Genomic DNA, 27951 nt, shown 5'->3' with positions numbered 1-27951 from the left:
TGCGCAGGGGGGCTGGAAGGACGGGGGGGGATCGCCATGAGAAGCCTTCTTCTCCAGGCATCCTCTCTTCCCTGCATCAGGCACCCTGAGGGCCGTATCCAAAGGTCTGTTGCCATCGCGGGGCAGGAGCCCGGGCTCATGGTGTGGGGACGGGCAGTCCCACACCGTGGCATCTCTCCCCGCTCGCTGCATGCCTCAGCACGGTTTCACCTCGTCGGTGGTTCCGCTTTTGGAGCATCCTGCTCGCTTTCAGGCGTGCTTGACCACGGCCTTCGGGGGATCCGACCTGCAAGCAGGGGCTGGAGTGGGTTTGGGTGCACAGTGTGTACGTGTGCGGAGGATTCGGGGACGTGGGTCTGGAGACAAGGCCGGACACAGTGGAGCAGGGGCAGGGTTTGGTCCCGGGCGGTGGGTGAGCAGGGGTGGGGGGGTGACGGGTGCGTGTGCATGGGGGTGACGGTCAGGAAGAGCGCCAAGCGTGCCCGTTTGCTGCTGTGACAGCCTTGGCCTCCGCCGCCATGGTTCAACACGCCACTGCCAGTGCCGCTTCCCTCCTCCGCTCACTTTTGTCACCTTCCCGGCATGTACCAGCCCTGCCAGGGCTGCACCTCGGGGATGTCCCCCAGCCCCCCGTGTCCTGGGGACACCCCGATCTTCTTCCCGAGCATCTTCTCCTGCCGTGTCCCCTCGCCCCCGCGGGCTCCCACCGTGTTTCTTGTGGGTGCCCGTGGTGCCAGCCCCGGTGTGCCGGGAGCAATCCTGCTCCTCGCCGGTGGATTTGCCACTATCTCTTTAGACACCCCCACACCCGCCACCCCCCCACCCCCCCGGTGGCCCTTCTCCCGGTGCCACCGCACAGCTCCCAGCCCCGGGCGATGCTCGGGGAGAGGCGGGGGGGGGGGGGAGGATCATCCCGCGGTCTCCGGGATGGGGCGGCCGTTCCCGCCCGGGGCCGCTGGGAGGGAGGCGGGGGGGGAAGGCGGGGCGGTCCCCGGGGGAGGCGGGTCGGGTCGGGCCGGGCGGTGGAGAGGCCGCTCCGTGCCGGGGCCGGCGGGGGGGGGGGGGGGAGTGCGGGTAAGCGGGGCGGACCGAGGCGGGGGGGGGGGGGGTGGTGGTGGTGGTTGTGGTGGCGGTGGCTGGGGCGGGGGGGGGTGGGGGGGAAGCCCCGCTCGGAGCAACCGGCGCGGCGGCTCCGGCAGGTGGCACTGGCCGCCTCCCCCGGCCGCCTCCCCCCCACCCCCCCCACCCCTCCGCCGCCGCTCCGGGCTCCGCCGCCGCGCTCAGTCCGCCCGCGCCGATGCTGCTGAGCGGAGCGGCCGCCGGTTCGGAGCGCGGCGGCGGCGGCGGCGGCGCGGGGTCGGCTGCCGGGGGAGCTCCGCAGTGCGTGGGCACCATGGCCCGCTGGCTCCGCGAACACCTGGGCTTCCGCAGCGCCAAACCCGCGCCCCCCGCGCCTCCCAAACCCGACTACCGCGCCGGGCCGCCCCCCCCGCAGCCCCCCCCGCCGCCCGGGGGCGCCGCCGAGCCGCTGGCCGCCGCCCAGCCCGACATCGTGGCGGCCTACCGCCTGCAGAAGGAGCGCGACTTCGAGGACCCCTACAGCGCGGCACCGCCGCCCCCCCCCGCCGCCGCCGCCGCCGCCGCCGCCGCCGCCCCCCCCGACGGACCCCGCTACGTCTCGCCCAAGCACCGGCTCATCAAGGTGGAGGCGGTGGAGAAGGTGCCCGCCAGCCCCCCGCCGCCGCCGCTGATGCCCACCGCTCCCAGCTCGCCCCCGGCCGCCCCCGAGCCCCCCGACGAGCCGCCGCAGGAGGTGAGTGTGTGCCCCCCCCCCCCCCTATACCGTGGGTGTCCCCGCGGATGTGCCGGACCCTCTGCGCCCACCGTGGGGAGAAAAGCCCCCCACCCCCACCCCGGGGGGGCAGGTGGTGCCCAAGGGTCGAGGGCTTCCCGCCACAGGAGCCATGGCCGGGCTTGGCGGTGGCCCCCGCTTGGCGTGCCCCCGCGCCCCGGCAGCGCCCGACATGCCGGTCGGTCACACGTCAGCAGCGGCAGCGAGGGCGGCCCCGGTTTCTCTGCAGGTACTATCCCCAGCAGGAAGCGTTGCTCGCCGAGGTGCGAGAGCGCGGGGCCTGCCGGCCACCTTCCCTCCCTCTCTGCTTGCCATTTCTTTGCAGCCAAGTGCTTAGTGCTCCACAGAGGTGAAGACCCTTCCAGCCCGGGAAGGCCCTAGGCGGCACGGGACTCTCTCCGGTGGCCTCTGAGGCCGGGGACGGCGGCCATGGGCCTCCTTCCACACTGCGCTCAGCGGCGTGGATCCCCCTCTGCCTGCTTGCCAGGGTCTGCCGGTGCCAGCGGTGGCCGACGGACACCCTCCGGAGCTGCCGCCGCTGCTGCTTTGTCAGGGAGCCTCAGCCCCTCTTTGTCTGCGCCTCCCAGCCGGCTTCTCCGGGGCGAGAGCGGAGCCGGTGCCGGAAAGGAGGCGAGAAACGTCCCCGGTGAGAGGCGGGAGCTGGGGAGAAGTTCCCCGGTGGGGAGACGTGCTCCAGACGGCACAAGGGACCCGGTAGAGGAATAAACCCACCGGCGCTGCGGCCGTCGGTGCGGGGCCTCTTGGCAGAGGCGCTGATGCGGGGACTGTGCAAATAAAGGCGAGGAGGGGTAATTAGTGCCCGCCGGCGCCGCCGCCTGCAAGACGGGGCTTGTCGAGGGAACTCGACGGGATTGCAGATCTGGCTGGCGGAGGGAACGGCGGATGCCGCGATCCCATCCACCGTGGCGCCGGCACCGCCGGGCGGCACGAGGTTAAACAGGCGCCGGGCAAAAAAGTGTTTAAGCAGGTAGAAAAACTTGTCGGTGGTGGGTCTTGGAAAGTTGCTTGTACCGACTAAATCGCTTTTTAGAGGTTTCTGATGGGTCCCGGCAGAAACCCCCTTTTTGAGCTGGGATGCTGTAAACTGGCCGCTGCGGACAGTGAAGGAGGAGGAGGAGGGCAGCGGCAGCGGGGAGCGGAGGTGCCATTGTGGTGATGCGGTTTGCTGGGGCAGGCTGGATGGTTTTTCCCCTGGAACGCACGGTGTGGGAGCAGAGGGACCGGTAGCCGGGGGCGATGGTCGTCAGGAGGACTCGGGCCGTGATGTGCAAAGGGGTTGAGCCGGGAGCTGCGGAAAGCCAGGGCTGTGCGGGCATCCGAAAGGCTGAGGAGAAGCTGCGACGTTTAGAGAAAAGCCAAAAACTGGGATATGTTGGGGGAAACCCTGCTAAGAGCAGTAGGCCGAAGAAGACCCTTCATCTTCTCCAAGATAGATGGTGATTAGATCATCTCCTGCGTGCCTCCGTGGGGAGGAGGTCTCTTAATTCTTCAGGGCTCCAGTAGGTGATGGATGCAGGGAGATCTCCGGAGGTTGGGTGAAGCTGGAGGTAAGGTGGGAATATTTGATAATGCACGCGACTGTCCATTAAAACGGTTTCCCTGGAGGAGCCGGGGAACATCCACCCTCCGGAGCATCTCTGTCGGGCTTGAGCGCCCTTTGCAGCTCCTATCTGTTGGCCTTGACATCGGGCTGAGGGGTGGGAGGGACTGGGACTCCAGCAAGCCCGCGGCTGTGGGCTTCGAGTTGTGGCGATGATGAAGGTGAAGGGAGAAGTGCAATTCAGGGCTGCTGGAGCAGAGAGGTTTTTTGCTAATGATGAACCGGGAAAAACACTCTAACGTGAGCGGGGATGACGAGGATGGACAGAAGCGGAAGGAGCAGCCACCAGTTCCTGGTTGCGTGGTTTGGCCGAGGCCGTGTGGTTTGCGGTACGGGCGCTGCGTTGAGGCTGGGGGACCGACCATGTTCCCTGGGAGCCCAGTGCCCGCTGTAGCTGTCCTGCCCGTTCTGGAGAACCGAAGACGGGGCAGGAACAGCAACGGCATCCCTCCTGCCTGGGCCACACAAGCGTGCTGTGCGATGCTTTGCCGTCGTGGAGTGAGTTGTTGCATGTCACAGGGACGTGCTTAGGGCAAGCTCAGTGGCAGCTCCTGCTCCGGTAGAAACGCTTGCTGGACATGGTGGGGACCAGCGTAAGTGCTGCTCCCTCTGCGTGGTCCGGGCAGTCCTTTCTTTACAGCAGAGGACAACGGACTGGTCCTGTACCTGGGAGTCCTGGTGGACAACAGGATGACCATGAGCCAGCAATGTGCCCTGATGGCCAAGGTGGCCAATGGCATCCTGGGGGGCATCAAGAAGAGTGTGGCCAGCAGGTCGAGGGAGGTCATCCTCCCCCTCTGCTCTGCCCTGATGAGGCCACATCTGGAGTACTGTGTCCAGTTTTGGGCTCCCCAGTTCAAGAGGGATGGGGAACTGCTGGAGAGGGTCCAGCAAAGGGCTACAGAGATGATGAGGGGACTGGAGCATCTTTCTTATGAGGGAAGGCTGAGGGACTTGGGGCTTTTCAGTCTGGAGAAGACTGAGGGAGTGAGGTGGGTGCCCTGGAGGTGTCTTCTCTGCCGTGTTCAGATTAGGTGTGAGGAGCAATGCCACCAGTGTGCGGCGGGGAGAGATGCGTGAGGGACCTCCCTGCGCTGGGGACGCCGGGACCGGTGGGGATCTGCCTGGGGGGGAACATCTATGTCCCGTGCCCACCGGGACAGGTCACTGGCGTTTTTGCTGGGAGCGCAGGGGTCAGCGCTGCGGGGTGTGGGAACAGCCGGCCAGGAAGCTCTTGGGCGTGTGTCTTTCCTGCCAGAGCCTCCCCGAAATGAGTCACCCTGCGCGATGCCGTGCTGTCCGCCTTGCACTCCCTCCTCCTGTGCCATGGGTGCATCCCTGGGCTCCCTGCCGGGCCCAGCCGTCCCCCCGCGGGCTGCCGGCTGGGATCTTCTTTGGAAGGCCAGCACTCTGTTTGCTTTTGGGCTCGGCTGCGGAGTCCACTGAAAGCCAAGCTGCCAGATGTACAAAGCTGGGGAGATCTTCCACCTGACGGAGAGAATGAGCGGAGTTCGGTTATCACATGGAGTGGCTCCAACATGAAACTCGGCAATCTCCTGGGGGGACCTCAAACAGGCTTTGTCTCCGGGGCAAGAAACTTGTTTATAAAGTGAAGGATCTCCTCAGGTGTCCTCTGGGGACCTCTCTGTAGAGTGGAGCATCTTGTTGCCGCAAAAGGCGGTGTGGCAGGTAGGAGGTTTGTAGGCAAGATGCGATGAAGAGCCCCATGGGATCTGCCCTGGGGTCTCGGTGTCCCAACGGTGAGCTCTTGTGGAGAGCCACCGCCTGTCGCCTTCCCTGGTGGGCAGCCAAAAACTGTTTTACTGCCACAACCCGGTGATGATCTGGCCCTTCGCTTTAGTTTTCTTTGGCTTTTTTTTTTTTTTTTTTTTTTTTTTTTCTCACGGTTGGCATAAATAATAGAGTGAGAGCCGCCTTGGTGCTGCAGCAGGGATCCGGGTGTGCGTTGCCAGGGCAGATAAAATGGGCAAAAAACACTCACATGCCCAAAGAGGACCCGTGTGCAAGTGCCGGTGGTGCCCGACTGCTCTCTGAAGGACTGCTCTGCACCGAGAGCTGTCCTGGCATGGTGGCTTTGCGTGTCAGGTGTGTGCTCCACACCCTAATTATTTCAAATTTAGCCAAACCTGCGCTGCCTATGAGCAGGTTTCTCATGCCGGGGGCATCTGAGCAGCGCGGGGGTCGCCCAGGTTGGTACACAGCTCCCTCCACCGTGCGGGATGCGAGCGAAGCATGGAAATGCCTGGCCTGTGACCGAACCGGGGTGCGTGTCGGGGGTCTGGGATACCCCTGGGAGATGCTCTGTTGGCGGCGGTGTCCCCCTCCTGCGCTGGCCTTGGCTGCTGCTGGTGAAGTCCAGCGCTCGGATGAGGAAATGTCAGCGATGCAGTTTCCCGGGCAACCTTAATTCAGCCCCACGTGCATTAGGATGCAGTGGGTAATCGCGGGATCGCTGCCGTTTGCTCTCGCAGAGGTCTGCCCCGTTCCCGGGCATGGCTGGACCCTCCGGCCCCTCCAGCCTCGGGGATCGGGGTACCGTACCCGCTTGGTTGGTTGTGCATCCCAAGGCTGCCGTGCTCCCGGAGGCAAGTTAGGAGCTGCCTTCCCAGCTTTTCCATGGCTCTCCGCTGTAATACCTGACCGTTTTCAGCACCCAATGATGGGGAGACTTTGCTCCTATGAAGAGGCATCATCGAGACAGCGGAGGAGTAAAGCCAGTGCGGCAAAACCCCACCAAACCCGGGGAGCTCGGAGACTCCAGCCACCAATTTGAGCCGTTTGCTCATTCGATCCGAGCTAAGCCCAGAAAACCATGCTGCGCAGAGCCCGTCTCACTGCTGCCGAGTGCCTCTGCACCCCTCCTGTGCGCAAAACACTCGGTTTTAGGGCTCTCAGCAGAGAGTTGTGTTCGTGTTCTCTGCTTTCTAGACCTGGAGGCGTCTGAGTGGGGGCCACTCCATGAGCTTGCTGGAGCTCACGTGTCCCTCCCTGGGAAGCCAGACCCAAGTGCCGGGGAAATACAGAGGGGGACTTTCCTTCGGTTGGGACGCGCGACCGCTGTGTGCAGAGGAGCCCCTCGGCGGCCGAGCTGCTCTCTGCTCTGAAGCTTCTACGGGGTGGGAGAGACGGAGGGTCCAGGACTGGCGCCGGCAGCAGTTTGTGCCTGCGGGGACGCCTGCCTACCTGCCTGCTCCTGCCTCGCCTGTGCCGGTGAGCTGTCGCCGGCGTGGGGCTGAGCTCCGCGGATGTCGTTGCGATGGGGCAGAAGCCCCTTTTTTTTGGCTTTCCGAGGCGGGGGTGCAGCCCGCAGCATCTCCTGGGTGGCTCTTGGCAGCGGTGGGCACCCATCTGCCCTCAGCGCCTCGTAGGCAGTGAGGGGGAAGCCCCCACCAGCCGCAGGCTGAACCCCTCTTCGCCTTGGGAAGGCTGTTTGGCAAATTGGGGCTCCCTGCCGCAAATTTGCCATCGCTGTTGCTCAGCAGGTGTTAGGTCCCAGGGACTGAGCATCTGCCAGAGCCGCCGGTGACTTAGATTTCCTTCGGGGGTGGGGATTTCGCCCCAGCGGTGGCAAGCTGAGGGCTGCCGCGTCGCCCCTCGGTGTCCCCGGTGGGGGCTGAGCGATGCGGCGTCTCCCTCAGATGATGGATGGCGAGAGCAGATTTCCTGTCTCCCGCCACAGAGCCGGCGGCTGGCTGTTCCTGCGGCCCCGTCACAGAATCACAGAACAGTCAGGGTTGGAAGGGACCTCTGGAGATCATCTAGTCCAACCCCCAACGTCCCGGCTCGCTGGCACCGGGCCCTGCCTGCCGAGCCAGCGGGAGGGTTTTTCTCTTTCCCTCTCCTCCGGTACCCCCGAGCAGCCATCTGTCCTGCTGCCGCCTCGCTGAGGGATGCGGACGTTCGCTTGCTCCCACATCTGAACCCCCTCTTGCGCTCGCCCGGGGTGGCTGTGGGGCTGGCGGGGTTTGCTCTGGGGGTGATGCTCTGCCGCTTGTTTGCCACCCCGGTACGGAGGGGGTGGATTTGGAGAGCTGCCCCGGCTCCCTACTGCATCGGCCACCCGGGGAGCCCCGAGCTGGGACGTTTATGGAGGAGGCAGTGAGCAAAGGTGCGATGCGAAGGCTCCAGGGCCGCACGGAGGTGTTTACAGCTCCAGTTCCTCTTCCCTTTTCCTGCTGGGTTTTGCTGCTCAAGGCTATTGTCGGGGCGTTTTGCGCAGGAAGGAGGAAGAAGTGTTTTGTTTTAAGCCGATTATGGGAGCCGGAGAGGAATGCGTGAGCGGCCCTGGTCTCCAAGGCTGGCCAGGAGCAGGGACAGCGTGGCGGTGAGAACGTAGCCCGGCGCCGAGTGGCTTTGGTCCTTGCTGTAGGAGCTCTGTGTTGTGGCGGCAAACCCCGTCTCGCTGGAGGGTCCAGCCTGGGGTTTGCAGCCTGGTGGGCGAGCAGACCCTGGCAAAGGTTCTTGGGTGCACTTGGACCCTGCTGGAAATATCGCCTGACCCCATTTCGGGACCAGGCTTTCGGGCTGGAGGTGAGCCGTACAGCTCCAGGCTTGTGCGATGGGATGCTCCGGCCGGGAAGCTGCTGAGGTGCCGGAGCAGGCGTGCGACTCCAGCGCTGGAGGGGATCAAGCTCTGGGACGTGCCCCATATCCTACTGCAGGATAGTCTCCTTTTTGCTAGTAAGGGCAAACCTTGGGCTTTTTGTGCCGTCCCCGTTGACGCGGCACTTGAGGTGCTCCGCTTCCTGCTGACTCCTCATCGCGTGGAGGAGCCCTGTCTTGTGTTACTTGGGATGCTGCAGGGGCCTGGGGGGAGCAGAGAGGAAGCCATAGCCTGTTATTAGCCATTTTCTTGAGAAACGTCTTCAGTCGAGCCTGCAGGAGCCCTGGAAAACAACCAGCGAGTTCCTAGTCGTGCCAGTGCCAGCTGACGCCCCTGTGCTGGGATCTGCGCCCCTTCTCCCCCTCGGGCGAGGAAATTCAGGGGGAGCATCTGCGTGCTGGGGGGGTGTCTGCACCGGCGCTGGCAGCGCTGAGCCGGTGGTGAGGAAAGAGGCCGGGCCGCCTCCTGCTCTGCTTGGCTCCATCCCAGCTTTCGGGACAAAGGCTGGAGCGTTTCCACGGCCGAGTGCCGGTGCCTGGAAAGCCGCCGGCTGCCGACACCTGCTCCGCACCGTGGCCATCCCCGCAGGCTTGGGGTCCCGGCTGCCGCTAGCAGAGCTCGTGGTGAGCTTTCAAGGGGCTTCAAGTGGTCTCTGACATTCCTCACCCCACCCCAAATGAGACAGGGAGGACCCTAACCCTTCTCCTACTCTTCCAGCTGGCTGTCCTGGAGGACTACGCAGATCCCTTCGACGCGGCGCAGGTGGCTGGTAGCCAGGCAGGGCTGGAGAAGGTGACGGAGAACGATGGGTACATGGAGCCGTATGAAGCCCAGAAGATGATGGCTGGTAAGGTGGAAGGAAGGCTGTGTGCGAAGGCCGCTCTTCGTGCCTCTGGTCCCCGCTGCGTTGAATTCGGTGGCCGCTCTACTCTGTTCCTTGCAGCCCGCGACAGCACCAGGTCAAACTGTGGTGAACGCGGTGGTGCATGGCCGCTCGGCGGGCAAATTTTCACAGCTGTAGCCATGCGCCGATGGGCTTGCGGTAGCCGGAGCGCTCGCAAAGGCTACCCGAGCGGTAAAGGCACCTTCATATTCCTGCCTGCCGTGCCGCCCCCCGGGACCGCGGTGCCTGCCCGCCCGGCTGAGCCAGGCGAGACCTGACATTCGATGCGTCTGGCCTGAAACTGAGACGGATGCGGGAGCTGCTTAATTCGGTTAGGACTGAGCCAGAGCGTGCCGTTGTCTGCCGCAGCAGCGGGGTCCCCGGTGGGTTTGTTTATGGCTGGAAAGCAGGCGAGGTGAGAGCGCCCACCCGCGCGCGTGCGCTCCCGAAGGCATCGCTCTCACTGCTGCGGCGCGCGCAGGGTCGCTGTGCCGCCTTGCGCGCTCCGGGCTCTGGCTCTGCTTTGCCGCCCCGTGGTTTTCCTGGAGCGAGTGGTTTCTGGAAAGCTCGTGTGGCGTTTTTTGGGAGGGGGCCGTCGCGTTTCTTGGAAATAGCAGCAAGTGGCGAAGGGGCTGCTTGCGTCTGCGCGGGGGAGACTTCTGTTTCGCTGGAGGGAAGGGCATTTTATTAAAGTAGCCGCACTGGGTGTCCAGGGAAGAAACTCAGTCTCGCTGCTGGCGGGGAATCAGGCTCTGGGATGCTCTGTTCCTGTGGACCCCGATTTGCAGGGCTCCCCGCGACCGGGGATGTTGTACCGTGGGAAAAGAAGGTGGACTGCTCAGGACCCGGCTGCCCAAAACCCCCCCCCTTGCTTCTGGTGGGCACTTGCTGGAGGTTTGAAGGGGGTCTCCTCCATGGCTGCTTCCTATCCCGTGTCACCCTTGGGTGAAATTGAGCCCTTTCATCTAGCAGGGCTTTGGGGACTGTGGCCGGGCTGCATTGGGCAATAAGCTCACGGTCTTCTCCCTCGTCTCCTGCTAGAGATCCGCCAGAAGGGCTTACGGGAGGCTCCTGCCCGGCCGCTGCACCTCTACGACACTCCCTACGAGCCTGTGCTCGGAGGGCTGGACATGGATGGCGACCGCCCGCCTTGCCCCAGGCCCAGGGAGTCCCGGCTGCCCGAGGACGACGAGCGGCCGCCGGAGGAATACGACCAGCCCTGGGAGTGGAAGAAGGAGCGGATCTCCAAAGCCTTTGCAGGTGAGCAATGGGAGCGGCCATAAAGGATGGGCGGCAGCCATAAAGCAGCAGACGCCGCCTGGCGTTTTGCAGGGGGGAAGCTGGCTCCTTGGGGTTCCTTCGTCTTTTGGGGTCAGTAGCATCGGCCTCTGCATTTCCCTGAGGCAGGAAGTGCTCACGCACTTGCGGAGAGTGTTTCTCTTCGGCGGGGAGCCGGGCTGGGTGGCGCGATGGATGGAGCTGCCTTGGCAGCCTGTCCGGTCCCCATCTCTCGTTGCCTCTTCCCCCCCTCTTCTAACTGACCACAGCCTCCGGTGAGAGTTGACCCCCTTCCTCCCAACCCCGAATTGCTTTGGGGGAGGCTCAACCCTGGGCACAAGGAGGTCCCTCCTCACTCGGGGCAGGAGGAGAGCTGGGCGCTCCCCCAGGAGCCTTGGACCAGGCGACGGTCCGGCCCCCCCGACCCATTTATCTGTGCTGCAGGATCGATTGTGTTTGCGTTGGTTAATGAGGAAATCCATGCTGTGCATTAGTGCTGGCTCCTCCGTCGGCGCTGGCTAATTGCCACGCGCTTATCTGGGATGCATTTTAATTGCAGCGGTGTGCGTCTGCGCCGCAGCCAGGCGCGCGCGAGGCGCTGGAGCTGGTGTTCGCCGGCGGTGCCGGTGGAGAGAGGCGTGGAGATGGGGGGCTTTGGAGTGGTTCACCTTCTGGGTTTGGGCTCCGCGAGCTGGAGGGGGTGCGCGCTGGGCTGGACACTGCCACGTCTCCTCCTGCCTGGGGTTGCGCTCGTGCCGCTGGGACTCAGCTGCTGCCTGTGGCATGCCGTGCCGAGGGTTCGGCTTGTCAGGCTCCGTCGTGGAACGCGATGCACTGAGGTGTCTGCGCTCTGGGTTTGGGTGGATGAGCCACCGTGCTCGACGTCCCTGGGTGGAGGCGGCGTGCTCACAGGTCTGGCTCACGCCTGGGTGCATGCGGGCGCTCCCCGGGGTGCTTCGGGCTTGCGCGGAGTCCCGAGGGAGTCAGGTTGCCATGCCATGGGCCACGGGAGGACCTGCTGCCCGTTTCCTCCTGGAGCCAGAGCAGGTCCTGCGTTTCTCCTCTCCCGCCATGCTGGGAGCTCTCTGCTGGACGTTTCCCCCTTTTGTGGGGGGCCTGCGAGACCCCTGCTGATGGGCAGCCGGTACCGGCACGAAGCAATGTCAGGGGAACGTGGACCCCGTGGGGTGGGGGGGAAGCGCCCGGGGCAAGATGGATGCGCCGGCGGGATGGATGGCAACGGGATGCTCGGCCAAGGTACCCCCGGACGGCCGTGCACATGGGCCGGGGGTGATGTCAGGCTCCCCCCTCGCCTCAGAGGGGGTTGGCTGCGAAAAGCCGATGGAGGAGCAGGGTCTCTCCATCAGGAACGTGCCCTGCGTCGGGCCCGATCCTGCTCAGTGCTGGGGAGGGGACGAGATGGCCAAGCTGGTGTGGGGCTCCCGGGAATGTAGTCCTCAAGTCTTTCCCCCCACAACTGCTCTCCTTTTCCGTGGGCCTGGTGTTGCTGACGGTTTTTTCTAAGCCCTTTCTTTCTCTCTTTCTCTTTCTCTCTCTTTCCCACCCCCCTCAACCCCCAACTCCCCCCCATCCAGTTGAAATCAAGGTCATTAAAGACCTGCCATGGCCACCGCCGGTGGGACAGCTCGACAGCCGTGAAAGCCCCCCGGACGGTGAGGCCGGTGCCTCCGTCCCTCCGCAGCACGGCCAGCCCAGCTACGAAGACGCCAACGGTGGGTCTCGCGTGACGGCGGGGTGTCCGGGGGTGGCCGTGGCCGGTGCTCACCGCGACCCTGCCTTGCTGCCCCACCGGCACCGAGATGCTGCGACGCCTCCTCGGAGCTTGCCCGTGCCTGGCGGGGCTCTTTTGCCTGCAGGTGCTGCCAGACATCCACCCTCCTCCTCCTCCTCCTCCTCCTCCTCCTCCTCCTCCTCCTCCTCTGCCTTCCCCCGGCTCCTCCTGCCTCATCCGCTTGTCCTGTGCCGGGCGCCAGACGTTTGTCCTTGCCTCTTCTGCGTCTTCTCCGGCTCCGCCATGCCTCTTTGCATGCGGCAGTCACGCTGCACCCGGGGATTATTCGGCGGCAGAGTTATTACCGGCTCTTTTGTTCTCTTTGCCTCCAAATTCCCAGCGTCTGATGGCCGCTTTTGCGGTCTTCTCGACAACTGCGCTGAGCGTTTAGCTGATGTTTTCTCGCGACTCTTAATACCCGGGTCCCTTTACTGGTGTGGCAGCAGCTAATTCAGACCCCGCCGCTGAAGTTGAGGGTTGTTTTTGTTTTGTTGTCCCCCCCCCGGCTTTGTCATTTAGCCCTGCTCCGTTTCCTCCGCTGTTTTATTACCTTGCTGCTCCGTGGCAGGAGGTCCCTCAGGATTCTTCGCGCTCGTATTTGCTATCCCGAACAGCTAAATCTCCCCGGGCGCGCTTTGTCATCTCAGGTTTGCCTTGTGGTGAAGCCCCTTTTGTGCGTGCCGAGCGGCAGAGCCCCTCTGTAAATCCCCCGTGGGCTCTGCTGCCAGTCTCGCTTGTGAAAGCCAAATATCCCTGCTTCTCTTTTAACCCGTTATTAATATTTTAAGGACCTTGCTCTCGCGCTGTGGTGGATTAGGGTTTCACCAAGAGCATTGGTGGGGGGGGGTGGGGGGTGGTGTCGAAAGCAACCCCAGGATTTTGGGGTTGGGCTGCTGCTCCTGCGGGGAACAAGGACGGATCTGTGAGACGTGACTTTTTTTTTTTTTTTTTTTTTCCCCCTCTGAAAACCGGCGGCTGTGCCCCGGCGTGCTGCGTCTGCCCGTGCGTCACTAACGCTGCTCCTGGTAGGCACCGCGACATGCCAGGTGCAGATGTCTGATTTCCTTATCTGCAGTTACCCGGATCCCCGCAGAGCTTCGTAAAGAAAAGAAAAAAACAAAACAAAACAAAACAAAAATCCAGTATGTCTTTTGCTGCCTCCCGGGTGGGTTTGAGCGCGAGGCTGCCCGTGACAGCTGATTTCGCTGCCGATCGCCGGGGCTGCGGCGGGGTACCCCCCCAAACCCACAGGGATGCTACCGGCTGAGATCAGTCCCGAAAAAGAAAGATCTTGGCAGGGGGGAAAACTTCCCGATCCTCTTCCTACAATGATTGCAGGTGTCAAGAAAAATTAATTTCTCCGCTATGCAGCCTCATCTCTTCCCCCATCATTTATTATCCCCGCAGTCGCTCTGACACGCATCCTGCTCCCGATGAACACATCAGTTTGTCATTTTTCCTGGTTTTAGCAACACGGAGTCTCTTTTCCACCCCCAACCCCCCTGACTTGCTTTGTTGCGTTAAGTTTATCTTGCCAGAGTTTTGTCTTATTTTCTGCTTCCCCTGTCTGGGGTGGTGACTCAAACTCCTTGAAGGATGTCTTCTTACTCCTAGGGGCTTGTTTTTAATATCCTGTTTAATCATGCACATGCCTCTGCCTCTCTCTGACAGGTGCAGTGCATTCCTTCTGAGCCTCTGACGGGACGACTTTGCGCCGCCAGCAAACGCTTCGGTGTTTTGATTGCCTGGCTTTTTAAATGATCACCCTGATTTTTTTTTCGTGTTTGTTTTTTTTTGTGTTTTTTTTTTTTGTTTTTTTTTGTTTTTTTTTGTAAGGGCGACGAGCTGAAACGGAAGCCTGGGTGTCAGTACGAGGGCGAGCCTGGCCGGCAGAAAGCCGTCCCGCTGCAGAGGCAGGGCTTGTCAAACCTCAATGCCGGGCACCCACCTCCCCGCGCTCCTTTCTCGGGGTCGGGGCGGGGGTGTTTAAGCCACGCTTGAGCTGCCGAGGATTTTGGCTGGGTTTCCTTCTGGCTGCTGTCCTCTCTTCTCGGCGCCGGGGGGGCTGGAGACCTGCGAAGGGCCCAGACAAGGTGTCCCTCAAATAGCCACCTTAGAGGATGCCCTGCTAGAGAGAAAAACGTCCCTCTCTGGGTATTTTTCACCTCTGCCCCGCAGCAGGGTGGCCTCAGCATCGCCCTGCTATTGCCTCCCCCCCCCAGCAGCCGGGGAGCCGGTGGGGGGGAACCTGCGTAGCGCCGGACATCCCGCCTGGGCTCGGCCACCTCCGGGGCAACTGTGCCTCCGCGGCGTCAGCCGCCGGCAACCTCCCGTCAAGGCGGCTGTGCCCGATCGATAAGTAATTTGTGCGAGGGGGCTGGTGTTGCAGGGGAGCAATAATGAACTCTCTGGAGGAGGGAGAAACAATATTGTTAATGCTGAAATCATCCCGCACGGAAATAACCGTCGGCGGGTGGCTGGGTCCCCGGGGCACGTCTCGGTTAATCCCCCCCCTCCGTTGCTTGCCGGGCGGCAGGCACCGGGCCACCGCGCTTTGTTGGTGTGCGGGGACCCGTGGCTGGGCTGGTGCCGGGCAGGCGGCTGTGTCGGGGGGGCACCTCGCAGGCGAAATGTCCCCTTCCTACCTCAGGGAATTATTTTTTTTTTCACCTTGTTTCCTTGTGCCAGCAGAAATGTGTCTGTTGTTTCCAAACTGACTGCTCCCTTTAGCTGCCCCCCCCCTTTTTTTTTTTTAAATTTTTTTTTTTTTTTTTTTTAACAAGATTGAAGAGCCTCTGCTTAGTGCTTCTCACTTAACTCTATACTGCAGCTGTTGCGTCTCTGGTTTCATTAGCAAAAAACCCTCTGAGCTTTTGAAACCTCCTTGGAAAATACATCCAGGGGCTCGGGCGCTGTGAGGACACTGGTCCTGGCGTGGTGGGGACCCAACCCTGTCCATGCTGGGGCACCGAGGTCCAAGACCCTGGCTTAGAGGAGAGGGGGACAGGGCAGCGCCAGGGGACCCAGCGTGATGTGACGTGGCTCTGGCTCTTTCTATCAGCTCCCTCCGTGGCGGGGAGGGGGGGAAAGCTGGGAGCCCAGCCTGTCCCCACCACCGGCTGCGACGTCTGTCTGTCTTGCAGGTCCAGCGGAGGGACTGGGGTACGGCCGCACCTCGCCCTGCCGGGAGGAGAAGACCAGGGCTGCCCTCAGGCATGGCTCCAGCAACCTCAAGAGCACCAAGACGCTGATGGCCGAGCCTGGGCCCTTCATCGGCGAGAGGATTGACCCTGCCTTGCCCCTGGAGAGCCAGTGGTGAGTCCTGCCTGCCCCAAGCGGCTGCCCGACCCCTCCACCTGCCCCAGCATCCCTATGGCCGTTCCACGAGGAGCCCTGCTTCTTCCTTTCTTCCCTGGCCCCGCGTTTCTGCCTGCTTGTCCCCACCGCCCATCTCGCGGTCGTGCTGTCCCCATGTGCCCTGTGCTGTCCCTTGTCCCCCAACCCTGGCGGTGCCACCCGCATCCCTCCTCCCGACTGTGGCCGCCGTCCCCTTGCGGTGCCATTGCTGCTGCCCCGGGGGGCACAGCACAGCCAGTCCCTCTCCCGCCTCCAGCTGGTACCACGGGGCCATCAGCCGGACGGACGCGGAGACCCTGCTGAGGCTGTGCAAGGAGGCCAGCTACCTGGTGCGCAACAGCGAGACCAGCAAGAACGACTTCTCCCTCTCCTTGAAGTGAGTGAGACCGGACGGGGCTTGTTGAGGGGGGTGGCAGCGCCTGCAGTGGTGCCGTGGGTGACCCCTCGCCGGCGGCTGCCCCACCGCGGACGTGTGCCCGCGGCGGTGGGGTAACTGCGACGGCCATGGGGATGGTCAGAAGTGGCCGGAATAGGAAGTCGGTGCTTCCCTGCGGTGCGGCACGGGCTTCTGGTTTGGGGGGGAGGCTGGCAAAAGTATCCCTCGGGAGGGCTTGTAGGTCCGGAGGCACGCTGCTCTTCCCTTGGCAGCGCGAGCGATCCCTTGGGTGGATAAAATGATGTGCTCATTCGAGTGTGTCTGGTTAGAGTCTGGTTAGAGCTCTTGTTCCCCCCCTTCTCCCCCCCCCCCTTTTTTTTTTTTTTTTTTGTAGCTTAGTTTCATAGGAAAATCAAGTTTGTGTGACCCCATGGTTGATGGAAACGCGGGTGCCCATCCCTGCCTCCCCAGCCCACAGAACCGTAGAAGCCCTTGCTCAGCCGTGCTCTAGAGAGGGCTGCTTTGGTTTCCCAGCGGGGAAACCTCAGCCTCACGGCACGGCTTGGTTTCCACTCGGGTTTTTTTGGTGGGGGGGGATCTTTGCAGCCTCCCCAAGTCTTCCAGATTCCCTTAGTGCCAAACTGCCCGAAGCATCACCACACGCGTCCTGCCAGGGCGAAGCTGCCCGTAGCTCCTCATCCAGCTCTTTCAGGACTCTTGGCACAGCCTGAACCCACGAAATCAAAGCTGTTACTGCCCTGAAGGTGATGATGGATTAGCAAATACCTTCTTGCCCTCCTGCCGGACGAGGATGTCAGCTCTGATCCTGGCAGATGTGGAAAAAGTATTTATTGAGCACTTCGGTTGTCTCCATCCAGCAACACGCCTCGTATCACTATGCTTTTCTCAATATATTTTATGTTTCCCTAGTGGTCTCTGTACCTGCATTGCTCCCCGGCGGTTTCAGCCTCTCCAGTTTATTTCCCAGGGACACAACTGTGAATTAGATTTTGCTCCATCTCTCTCTCTCTCTCTTTTTTTTTTTTTTTTTTTAAATGCTCTTTTGCTGCCTTCAACACCGAGCCAGGACAGGTCTTTAGCTGAAAATATTCTTTTTTCTTTATTCTGCACTTGTAGCTTTTAGATCAGACAGCAAGCCTTTCCGGAAAACCTCCTTCATTTCCTATTTTATTTTAGTTTTTGGTCAGAATTTTTACTGACGTTTTCCTTTTCCCAATATTTTTTCCTTGCCCTGGCTTGCGAGTGATTTTGCTGCCTCCCCAGAGGAGACTGCAGCCCATCCAGGAGCTGCTCCAGGCACTGCCTGTCCACCGTGTGCCTCTCTTGCCGAGAGCCCGCAGCCTCGGGAACGTGATTTTTACTCCGTTGCCTTTTTCTATAGAGCCTTTTCAAGGAAAATCCCCAGGGATGCTTTTTATATAGCTGTAAGCTGGCTGTCTGTGTCTCTCGCTATTTTTTTTTTTCTTCAACTCTTTCTTTTCCTTGAAGAAGGAGATGGTCTGAAAGAGAGCTCCGGTGCTGACCTAAAGCCCTTTTGTGCTGCTTTAAAGGAAAATATGCACAAGAGAGAGCGGCAGGAGCGGCTGTACCCATGGCTGTGTCAGGTGGCCAGAAGGATTTAACCCTGCTGTGACGGTCCTGGCTGGTCCAGGCTAGGCAGCCCCACGTCGCCTGTCGTGGGCAGAGCTGTAGTGTCACGGAATCGCAGAACGGTTTGGGTTGGAAGGGACCTCCAAAGGCCATCTAGTGCAACCCCCCTGCCGTGGACGGGGACACCTTCAACCGGCTGAGGTTGCTCAGAGCCCCGTCCAACCTGGCCTGGAATGTTTCCGGGGATGCCGTCGCCTCAAACGCTCTGGGAACGAGTCCCTCCTGCCTTTTGCCTCCCTGAGAGGTTTGGGTCCTTTCTCACCCCTGTAAGGTGCTCGGCAGAACCAGCATCTGCCCCTTGTCCTCGTCCCATCCCTGCTGCTGTCTGTGGGGCTGTTGGCTTTGTCCAATCTATCCATCACATCCCTGAGCTCCCGACAAAAAAACGTGGAGCGATTTGGGCAAAACGCAACCAGCATCGCCTCTCCGTGGACCGGTGTGGCAGTGCTCCGGTCCCGTACCGGCACCCATCCTTCACCGGGGTCCTGTACGGCGCCAGGCGAGGGCTGGGTCCCTGTGCAGGCAGGGTGCAGCACCCGTGGCCGGCTCTGTGTGCGTGTTAGCGGTGTGACCGTGTGTGTGTGTGTGTGTGTCTGCGCGCAGAATAAACCCATGCACCTTCACGCAGTGCACCCCCCGTGGCTCTTCCCTGCGCCCCGCCGCTGGGACACGGGATGCGGCCGGCTATCGCTTTTCCTCGGCCGCTGGCCGAGGGGCTGTGGCTCTCCACCCTCCCCCTCGCCCTCCCCTGGGGGTAGCCGGCTCCTTGCCTCTCCACCGTAAATGGAATTGCAGACCCATCCTGCTAATGCGGTCGGGCTGTCCATTACGGCCACCGTCTCCAGCCGGGGGGATGGGATGGGACCGGCCGGCGCAGCGCTGGAAGCGGCTCGGCATTGCTGATGAGGTCCTGTCTGCTTTTAAAGTCATCAATATTTTGCCGTAATGTGCATTCCAGACGCTGCAGACAGGCTGTGGCTCTCCTCGGAGACGCAAATTAATAGCAACAGGGCCATTAGCCCGTCACTTGGAATCAGCGCTCGTGGCAGGATCTGCCTGCGCAGCCTGGCGTGGCTCGGTGCCCGCGCTGTGCCGGGAAATGGCCTCGCTACACTGAGCGGGTTTTATGGAGCCCGCAGTGCTGGCGTGCAGAGGAAGGCGGGGGGGGTTGGGGGGGGGGCGGCGAAACGGGCTGCGAGGGAACCGAAGGAGAAAATCCTGCTTTGCCAGGCTGAGGCTGGGGATACGAGAGCTTGGCGTCCTCCGGCGCGAGCCAGGCGGTTGCAAAAGGGGCTTTGCCGCGTGCGAGGGGCGAAAGATGCCGCCCCTGCGTCACCCTACAGCCAGAGCCTTCCCTGCCTGCAGCCCCCCAGCCTCGGGCCCAGTCCTCGTCCCCGCACGGACCCCTCGCACCGAGCGTGGCTCCCTCCCGTGGGCTGCGGGCTTCCTCTGGAGCTGGCCAAGAGCGGGATGGCGCGGGCGAGGCGGTGGCTGGGGACGGGAGCCAGCAGCGTCCCCCGCAGCCGCAGGGGTGGGCTGGCTGTCTTGGGAGGATGGGGGGTTGTGGCAGGATCAGAGGGGAGGTCGGGGCCAGCTGCACTATCCCCTTAACCCTCCCTCCATCTCTCCTTGCAGGAGCAGCCAGGGCTTCATGCATATGAAACTGTCCCGGACCCAAGAGAACAAGTACGTGCTGGGTCAGCACAGCCCGCCCTTCGACAGCGTGCCGGAGATCATTCACCACTACGCCAGCCGCAAGCTGCCCATCAAGGGGGCTGAGCACATGTCCTTGCTTTACCCGGTGGCCATCCGTACCCTATAGTCCTCACCCACCACGAGCCGGGCTCGAAGCCGGGTGCACCCCAAACTGGCCCGTCTGCAGGGCCGCCCGCCACCATGCCAAGGACGGGCTCCGGACCGGCAGCCCGCGAGCGGCTCGCGGGGCACCGCCGGCGCTGTTGGGGATTGCCGCGGCCGGGCCAGACCCCCCTCATCCCGCTCCCTCGGGGGGGGTGTCCCGTGTGCCCGCCGGAATGGCGCCGAGGGGACCCCCAACCCGAGGAGCTGAGCGGGGCTCGCCGGCCGCCCACCACCCTTGCCTGCCTCTGGGCAGAGCTCGGGACGCAAGGACTGGAGCTGGGGCCTTGGAGAGGCCTGGGGGGGCAGGCACGGGGGGACGACGTGCGGGAAAAGGGGGAGAAATCATCCGTGAACGGGCCTGAGGTGCCTCCGTGAGGGTGCCTGGCTCGGCCCACGGGAGACAAAATGGTGAGGAGGCCGGCAGCGGGGGCAAGTGGGGGCCTGCCTGGGGCTAGCGAGGCACGGGGCGGGGGGGAGGGCAGGCCAGCGGTGGCCCCCACCCCGCAGGGGTGCTCGGTACTCGTTGCCATCCTTTGCCAAATGTAAATAGTGACCGGTCTGGGCTGCGCGTGCAGCACCGCTGCCTAATAAAAGCGGTGCGTGGTCACCTCCTGCTCCGTGGGGAACGGGCGCCCGCATCCCACCGCCTCCGGTGGGGGGTTCGGTGTGGTGAAATGGCGGGGAAGGGGATTATACTACACAAAAAGCTCTAAGCTAATTGATTTTTCCTTTGCTCTTCGCATACACCGAGACGCGTGTGCCCGAGCGGTCCGGCCAGCTCACTCATCTGAGACACGGGGGACAAGGGATGCCGGTGGTCGCGTCCTCGCTCTGCCTTTGGGACCCTTCGCGGGCAGCGATGAGCTGATTTTGGACTTGCCTGGAGAAGTGGGGGGGCTCTTGGGGATCTTTTGCCTCCTCCTTTTTCTTCACCCCCTCGTAGGTCTTGGGCAAAACCTCTGAATTTCACAGGTCTCCTGTTCTCTTCCTCTGGGTGTTTAGTGGTTCCAGTCCCGCTCTTCGTCTCCCCGACACCTTGTCTCTGTGTCGGCTCGCTCCTTCTCTTCGTTTGGCTTGAAGCTACATCTGGTGCTGTGTAGCATTTAACGCATACCGTTGCCTTTTAACCTTGCTCCCGGTGTTGCCCGTACCCACGCACGTACGTTTCCTCCACCTGTGCTTCAGACGAAGCTCGGTCTCGCTGTTCCTCCCCTGCGGCCCGTTCCCTGTCTGGGCGGTCCCGCCTGTGTTCAGCGAGAAGCCGTGGCAGCTGCAAATTCACTGCTGGACTGGCAAAACCGTTTGCCTTGGTGGAGCAAAGCGCTGGGGGCGTTGGTGGGACGCGTTGGCGGTGGCGTGATGAAGGCTTTGTGAAAAAGCATCATCCTCCCTACCACCGGCTCCTGGGCAGGAGGTGGTCCTGTAGGTTTTCTTGGGGGGAAGGGGACATGGAGGTGATGGGTGGGACTGTGGGGACATTGTGTGGGTGAGCGCTGCAGCCATGGCAGGAACCCACCTCTACCGCCTGGGGCTCTGGGGCTTGCCAGGCTCCGTCTGTAGCCGGGGGATCGCTGTCCTGGCTGCCCGACGCGGCTGTGAGCTGCCGTGGGGACCACGGGGCACAGCCAGCACGGTCGGTTCCCCCAGTGCACGCCGCGGTTGGGAGCCTGCAGAAACTCCATCGGTTCGTTCCAGGATGCCTCAGCCTCTGCCGCTCCTTAAAAGGCAGCAGTTTGAGCTCTTCGGGCGCCCGGTGTCTCCTTACAGCCCCGCTTGGCTGCTGCCAGCTCCCCGGCTGCCTCCCTCCATCCCAGGCACGGCATCTTCTCCGGCAGCGGGGAGGGAGGCGACTCCAGCTGGAGGGTTTTTCTCCCGGCGGTGCCACGCTGGAGCCTGCAGGAAGGGCCGGAGATGCAGAAACCCGCGGAGATGCTCTTGGCTTGCCCTTAAAAACCTTTAAAAGGTTTTGAGGGCCCTTCGTGGCTCTGCTGTGCCCTGACGGCTCCGGCACAGAGCTCATCCCAGGGGATATTCCTGCCTTCTCTGTGGCTGTGGTTGGCAAAGCAGAGGCTTCTCGGGTCCGTGCAGCCGGGGAGCAAAGGCACAGGAGAGCCTCTCCATGTGTTGTGGTTTGGTTTGGGGATTTGTTTTTTGGTTTTTGGTTTTTTTTCGAGGAACTGTGGCAGGAAGCAAACTGCCTGGCAGCCCGTGTTTGCTGTAGCAGTGACCTCGCAGCCGTATGGCGAGATCCTGCCCAAGCAGCCTGGTTCCATCTCGAGGGCATCCCTGCTGAGTGCTGAGGGGTGTGAGACCTGTGGGCATGGCGCCAGCTCCCCGGAAAGAGTCACGGACCAGAAGGACTGCTCTGGAGCTGGGCTTTGTGTCCACACCCTTCAGCTAAGCTGCTCTCAGTCCTCCCTCCTCAGCCCTCTCATCTCCAGGCTAAAGAAACCCAACTCCTCAAGCATCTTCTTGTACAACATATTCTCCGGCCCTGACCATCCTAGTGACCCTCTGCAGGACTCTCTCCTTGTACTTGGGGTCCAAACCTGAACACGGTATCCAGATGTGGCCTCACCAATGCCAAATAAAGGGAAATAATTAATTCCTTTGACCTGCTGGCTACACTTGTGATAACTTACCAGAGCAGCTGTGGCTGCCCCATCCCTGAAGGTGTTCAAGGCCAGGTTGGACGGGGCTTGGAGCAACCTGGGCTGGCGGGAGGTGTCCCTGCCCATGGCAGGGGGGTTGGGAGTAGATGATCTTCAAGGCCCCTTCCAACCTAAGCTGTTCTATGATTCTATGAACTTGGGTTGGAAGGGACCTCAGGAGGTCTCTAGTCCACCCTCCTGCTCCAAGCAGTGTTAGCGTCGATCAGAGGCCTTTTTTTTGAGAGAAGTAGAATGGCCCTAAGCCCACTAGCTTTGGGTTTTTTTTTTCCCCTCTTCATAGCATTACCAAGAGGGACTGGACACCAGGGATGAAGAGGGCTGCAAACTCACTGCAACCTGAGGGCAACGCCTCCAGCTTCATGGAGCCTCCAGCCCCATGTGGGCCCTCACGTGGCGGAGGAGGTCCCACAAGATGCTGGAGCAGGGTGGAGGATGTGGAACCGTAGCAAAGAGCCAGCCCACAGCTTGGTATTGGGTCAGGGGATGGATATAGTCTCAAACGGGGCAGATCCGAGCAGGTCCTGAGTCTTGTTTGGACCTGAGGAGGTCTCATTTTGGGAGTCCCACAGAAAGTGTATGACTCTGGGTCTGGCTGGTGTGTTGCATCCTCTGTTTGTGATGGGAGCTGATCAGGAGCTGCCCAGAAAATTTGGACTGAATCTCTCTTGCAAGGTTATTTTAGTGCTGCTTTTTGCTGTCCCGTGACCGAAATGAGTGTTGTTTGGAAATTGGAGGCGGGGGGGGTGGGGGGATGGGGAGGTGACAGGGATCCCCATTCGTGAGGATGCTAATCCCCGGGACAGAGAAGGGCCTGAGCAACCTGACGTGGCTTTGAGGTTAACCCCCTTGGGAGCATGAAGGTTGACCAGAGACCTTTTGTCTGCAGCGATTCCCAATCCATTTGTCCCGGCAATCCCATGCGACCTCCCCGCTCCCTCTGTTCTCTGCCCCTCCTCCCTGCTCTGCCATTCATCGCCTGATCTCTAGCCCCTTGCTAAGCCCTCCATAATCGCCAAGCCTCTTTAGCGTGCTGCAGGCCCTGGTAATGAAGGAAGGAAGTCTTGTTTCATAATTGGATTAGTGCTGCTGGGAGCATGCTCTCGTATGGCGGTCAGGGCTGAGCCGGCGCGGCCCCCGAGCCCCGTGCCGCTCCGCCTGCTTGTGGGCCACCTTGGGGCTTCACTGGCCAGCGGATGTAGTCTTGCAGAAGGACAGCAGCCAAGAGGGGGTGAAAGGCTGATTTGGGGTAGAATTTGACCTTGCCGAAACTCTGTCGCAGTCCCTAATGTCTCCCACCTGCTCGAAATCACAGAATCACAGAATGGTCAGGGTTGGAAGGGGCCTCTGGAGATCATCTAGTCCAACCCCCCCACCAGAGCAGGGTCACCTACAGCAGTTGCACAGGACGGTGTCCAGGCGGGTTTGGAATGTCTCCAGAGTGGGAGACTCCCCCACCTCTCTGGGCAGCCTGTGCCAGTGCTCTGCCACCCTCACAGGGAAGAAGTCCCTCCTCAGGTTTAGATGGAACTTCCTATAGTCAAGTTTGTGGTTGAAGCGGTTGGGTTACCCTCAAGCCCCGTCACCAGCCATCGGGGCTCCTGAACACCTCGTGGGCTGGAGAGCATCTCCAGGAGCTGAGCCCTGTGGGACTGGGTAAAACCCTCACCCGTGCCCCCTCCTTGCCCTTGTGACTTGGAGAACTTCCTGTAAGGGATTAGTTTAAAACCCCAGCCCGAGCAGCGGTGCCTGAGTTGCCTGAATATCCCTGAGAACACAGCGCCCCGTGTTCCGTCTGCAACCACAGTGATCTGCAGCCGGATCGAATAACCCAACAACTCGGCTGCCAAAGTTTATAGCAAAGGAAAGAAATTTGTTCCTGATCCCTGCAGGCTACCAGCAAAACGTGCAGCGGAGCACATACGTCGCACAGGCATGCATGTGGCACACACATGGCCCCGCTGAATGCCTCCTTTCAACTCTTCTCGTAAAGACCGACGTATTTGACACAAGGAGCAAGTTCCAGCTCCTCACTCGGAGACCACCCTTGCTCTGCCCCTCTGGCATGCTTCCCCGGCACCGTCCTCAAACCAGTTGCTTGCTCCTGGTACCCTGTTTGCAAGTTGTCCCAAAACACCCATGCTTGGATGCCTCCACCTAATTTTCAGCCTGTGCTGGTGGGCAGTAATCTCCTTTTCCTTTCACAATTTTGGAGGCACGTCTCCAAAACGGCATGCTTGGGCAGATCTGCCGGGTGAGATCTTCCCAGTGCCTTGCTGGTGATGTGGCTGTGACCCTCCCCAAAAACGCATCCCGAGCATGATGACTCCACACTCCCAGCCCTACACTGCCATTGACGTTAGTGAGGTCATCCCAGGACTGGGATGGAGGAACAGTGCTAGAAGCATCGCTTTGCTCAGAAACACCCCTTTTAATACAACCCATCGTTTACTTGATTAGCTGGTTCCTCCTCTGCTGTGTCCATACCCAGCATCGGAAACTGGTTCCTATTGGGTAGCAAATGCAACTCCTTCCTTAAATCTAACCAGCCTAAATGTGTTGCATCACCTTGTCTCCATTAATTATCAAAGAAAAATCATTGTTACACTGAGATGACATATCTGTGATAAATTCTGTTTCCATTTGCCTTCCTCTCTTGAATCTGGGTTTCCTTCAGAAAAAAAAAACAACTCAGAAGGGTATGAAAGTCTGGGTATGTTTTAATCCTTCTTTTCCCTTTTTTTGGGTGCGGGAGGCACATCGGCTGCATTTGTTTGCTGTTTCAGCCATATCCAGGTTATCCTAAATCTGGTCCTTCCTTCACGGCAAGGTGACCTTGCTCCTTTCCTCCCTGATCTCATGCTGCACCTCCTGATTGACCCTCATCTCACGCATTCAAAGCGTGTCCTCCTCTGGTGGTCCTGCCTCAGGCGTTCTCTGTCCTTCACATCACCCTCAGCCTGATGACCTGCACAGCTACGAGTCCTTCCCTTAATTTCCAGCATAAACGTATGCATGCTGGATTTTTCTCCGTTAAACGGCAGCGGCACAGCGAGTCCCGATCTGTGCCTGCATGGAACCGATGGCCTCTCTCCGCACGCCTGTGCCCTCCCTCGCTGTGGCTGTGCGGGGTTGGCTTTGCTGCGCGTGTGCAGCGTGCTGTGATTTACTGCCCGTACGCGGCACCGCAGCCTCCCTGCCCACGCACGGCACGTCCTGATTTACCGCACGCATTAAGCCTTACCTCTCCGCAGATTCCCAGCACGTCTGGTTGTAGTGCCAGCGCTCTCTCTGACCGTGCGCAGCGTGTCCCGATTTACCGGGACGGCTCCTGCATCCCTTCGCCTCTGTAGACCGCCTTGAGTCGCTGCTCACGCGTGCCGCTGCCCCTCTCCAGGGGCAACAGTCTGCCTGATTTGCCCCTCGTGCGCACAGCGCGCTCGGGTTTTATCGTGTGCGGCACGGGCGGGCACTCCATGCGGCGTAGCGTTGCATGGCCTCCGTGTGCTCACCACATCGCGGCGGTGTTTGTGTAGGGCACCAGCACGGTGTGCCGACATCTGAGCACCCCCCAATTCCAGCTGCTCATGTATGGTAGAGACTGCGGGGCTCTGGTGATACACCTCATTCCCTTTTCCTTCCGTGTACTGCCTCCTCCGCCCCCCTCCGCTCTGCCCCTCTCGTAACCGCGTCTTACAAGGGCGGAGGTGCAGCCTGGCACCACCATCCTGCACTGTCCTGGCTCACGTCCTGCTCTGGAAACCACGGGCTGTGTGGTGACTAGGTGTCAAAGTCCTGCCAAAGGTAATGGCGGGTGTCTGTGGTGGGCGGCAAGACGCAGTGTCCTGTCAGATGCCATTTAAGCCAGAGGCCCAGGTGCTCCTCAGATTGCAGCTCCAGTAAGTGAGGTCTTCTCAGAGGATGTTTATGGGATCTCAATGACTTCCTCTACTGACCAGTCGGCTTGGGAGAGAGAAGACTGGGAGGGAAGTGATGCCATTCAGAGGGACCTGGACAGGCTGGAGAGGTGGACCCATGCCAACCTCATGAAGTTCAACAAGGCCAAGTGCAAGGTCCTGCATGTAGGTCGGGGCAATCCCATGCACAAATCCAGGCTGGGCGGAGAATGGACTGAGAGCAGCCCTGAGGAGAAGGACTTGGGGGTGCTGAGATGAGAAGCTCAACCTGAGCCGGCAATGCACAATCGCAGCCCAGAAGGCCAACCGTATCCTGGGCTGCATCAGAAGGAGGCCAGCAGGGCGAGGGAGGGGATTCCGCCCCTCTACCCTGCTCTCGTGACACCACAACTGGAGTACTACATTCAGCCTTGGAGCCCCCAACATAAGAAGGACATAGACCTGTTGGAGTGGGGCCAGAGGAGGCCACAAAGATGATCAGCACCTCTGCTATGAGGACAGGCTGAGAGAATTGGGGTTGTTCAGCCTGGAGAAGACAAGGCTCCAGGGAGACCTTATAGCATCCTTCCAGTATCTGAAGGGGGCCTTCAAGAAAGATGGAGAGGGACTTTTTACGAGTATGTAGTGATAGGACAAGGGGTGATGGCTTCAAACTGGAAGAGGGGAGATTTAGATAAGATATGAGGAAGAAATTTTCACTCTGAGGGTGGTGAGCCCCTGGCGCAGGTTGCCCAGAGAAGCTGTGGCTGCCCTATTCCCTGGAGGTGTTCAAGGCCAGGTTGGACAGGGCTTGGAGCCACCTGGTCTGGTGGGAGGTGTCCCTGCCCATGGCAGGGGGTTGGAACTAGATGATCTTTAAGGTCCCTTCTAACCCAAACCATTCAATGGTTCTATGATGTCGGAGACCACAGAAATGCTTCAGAGGGCAGAAGGCACCACGCAGTCCAGAGGAGAGTGTTGCCACTCTAAAAATTTGCAGAATGTGCCCATCCAGGCCAACACGAAGAAAGGTGAGGAAGATGTGACCCACAGCCATGGCCCACAGCAGACTGTGCAGGAGGCATGGGAGAGGCAGGATCTTCCATCCCTTGCCCTGGGAAGGTCTCAGGCCCTGTTTGTGGTGCTGGTGACCAGAGCAAGCATGGAGAGCTGCCAGCTGGAGCTGGCTGGGGCTGGGAAGGAGGAGGTACAAGCTGAGATTCTTGGTTTTCTTCTTTTCCAGAGAGGGGCTGAGCTAACCCTCTTCTGCTGAGACTGGTAGCTGAGCTCCCAGATGCCACAGGCAGGTGGTCCAGGTGGGAGAGTGCATCACCCATGTGGTGAGGGTTCTTGCCCTTGCGTTTGACTTCCAGCCAGTCCCAAGGGAAGCAGCATGACATACACCAGGGCAGGCAAGAGAGCAAGCACGGGGATGTTGCCCAGTGCCCTCCGCATCGCAGAACCCCCTCCCCCGCACTGCCCTGCTCAGCTGAGGGTTCCTCTGGAAGTCCATCATTTGGGGCGACCCCAGCCATTGTGGCTCTGGCCCCGCAGACCAGGACAGCGTGGTAATTCCCGCTGGCAGCAGCTGCTCCCGTTATCAGCACCGTGATAATTGTCCCTGCTGGGCTGGTCCCGCTTGGGGCCGTTAGCAGCGAGATCTTCCTTTTATCGTCCTACATCTCATTCCCATCTTGGCAGATCCAGTAAATGTCTGTCTGTCGGCGAGGTTGAAGGCCCGTCAGGACGCAAGGTCGGGGCGCCCTGTGGTGGGTGATGGGTTTGAGGGGCTGGCAGGTCGCTCGGGGTGTGGAGTGGAAGCAGCTCTCTCCCGTGGCTTGACGCAGGGACGAGACGGGTGTCTCTCGTGGTGGCGCTGGGATGGCGGACGTCCCTGCGTGGCGGCGGTCTGCCAGCTCTGCTCTCCGTTCAGCAGTGCAGCTGGTCCGTCCGTGGTCTCTGCATGCGCCGAGACGGGGGGAGCGGGGCCAGGCGATCCCTCCCTGATGGCAGAGGCGCTGCTCATTTCCATTTAGATAGAGGAATTGCAATCTCAGCTTGACGTTGCCTTG

General features: G+C 61.0%; 1 protein-coding gene across 4 annotated transcripts; it reads left to right on the top strand.

Annotated features, from left to right (window-relative positions):
• Positions 1-1297: 1297 nt before the first annotated feature.
• SHF (Src homology 2 domain containing F) lies at positions 1298-21901 on the top strand (the record flags this gene model as incomplete). 4 transcript variants are annotated; one of them, XR_014269592.1, is made up of 7 exons in its annotated part: positions 1298-1813; positions 8815-8944; positions 9694-9857; positions 10022-10240; positions 11854-11991; positions 15194-15365; positions 15664-15778. XR_014269592.1 is itself a non-coding variant. In XM_082488875.1 (7 exons), 7 exons carry the CDS (start codon positions 1298-1300, stop codon positions 19274-19276), a joined length of 1482 nt encoding a protein of 493 aa, XP_082345001.1. In that variant the 3' UTR covers positions 19277-21901. The 4 variants fall into 4 exon arrangements, 3 of the variants coding, with proteins under 3 accessions (XP_082345001.1, XP_082345003.1, XP_082345002.1); XM_082488875.1 differs by lacking the exon at positions 9694-9857 and adding an exon at positions 19090-21901 and having other exon boundaries at positions 15664-15783; XM_082488877.1 differs by lacking the exon at positions 9694-9857 and adding an exon at positions 16390-16551 and having other exon boundaries at positions 15664-15783.
• Between the last annotated feature and the right edge of the window lie 6050 nt (positions 21902-27951).

The sequence above is a fragment of the Vanellus vanellus genome, assembly GCF_965231255.1.
Source record: "Vanellus vanellus genome assembly, chromosome: 11".
NCBI classification, from domain to species: Eukaryota; Metazoa; Chordata; class Aves; order Charadriiformes; family Charadriidae; genus Vanellus; species Vanellus vanellus.
The sequence above is the reverse complement of the archived record's forward strand: the minus strand, read 5'-3'. Positions and strand labels throughout refer to the sequence as shown.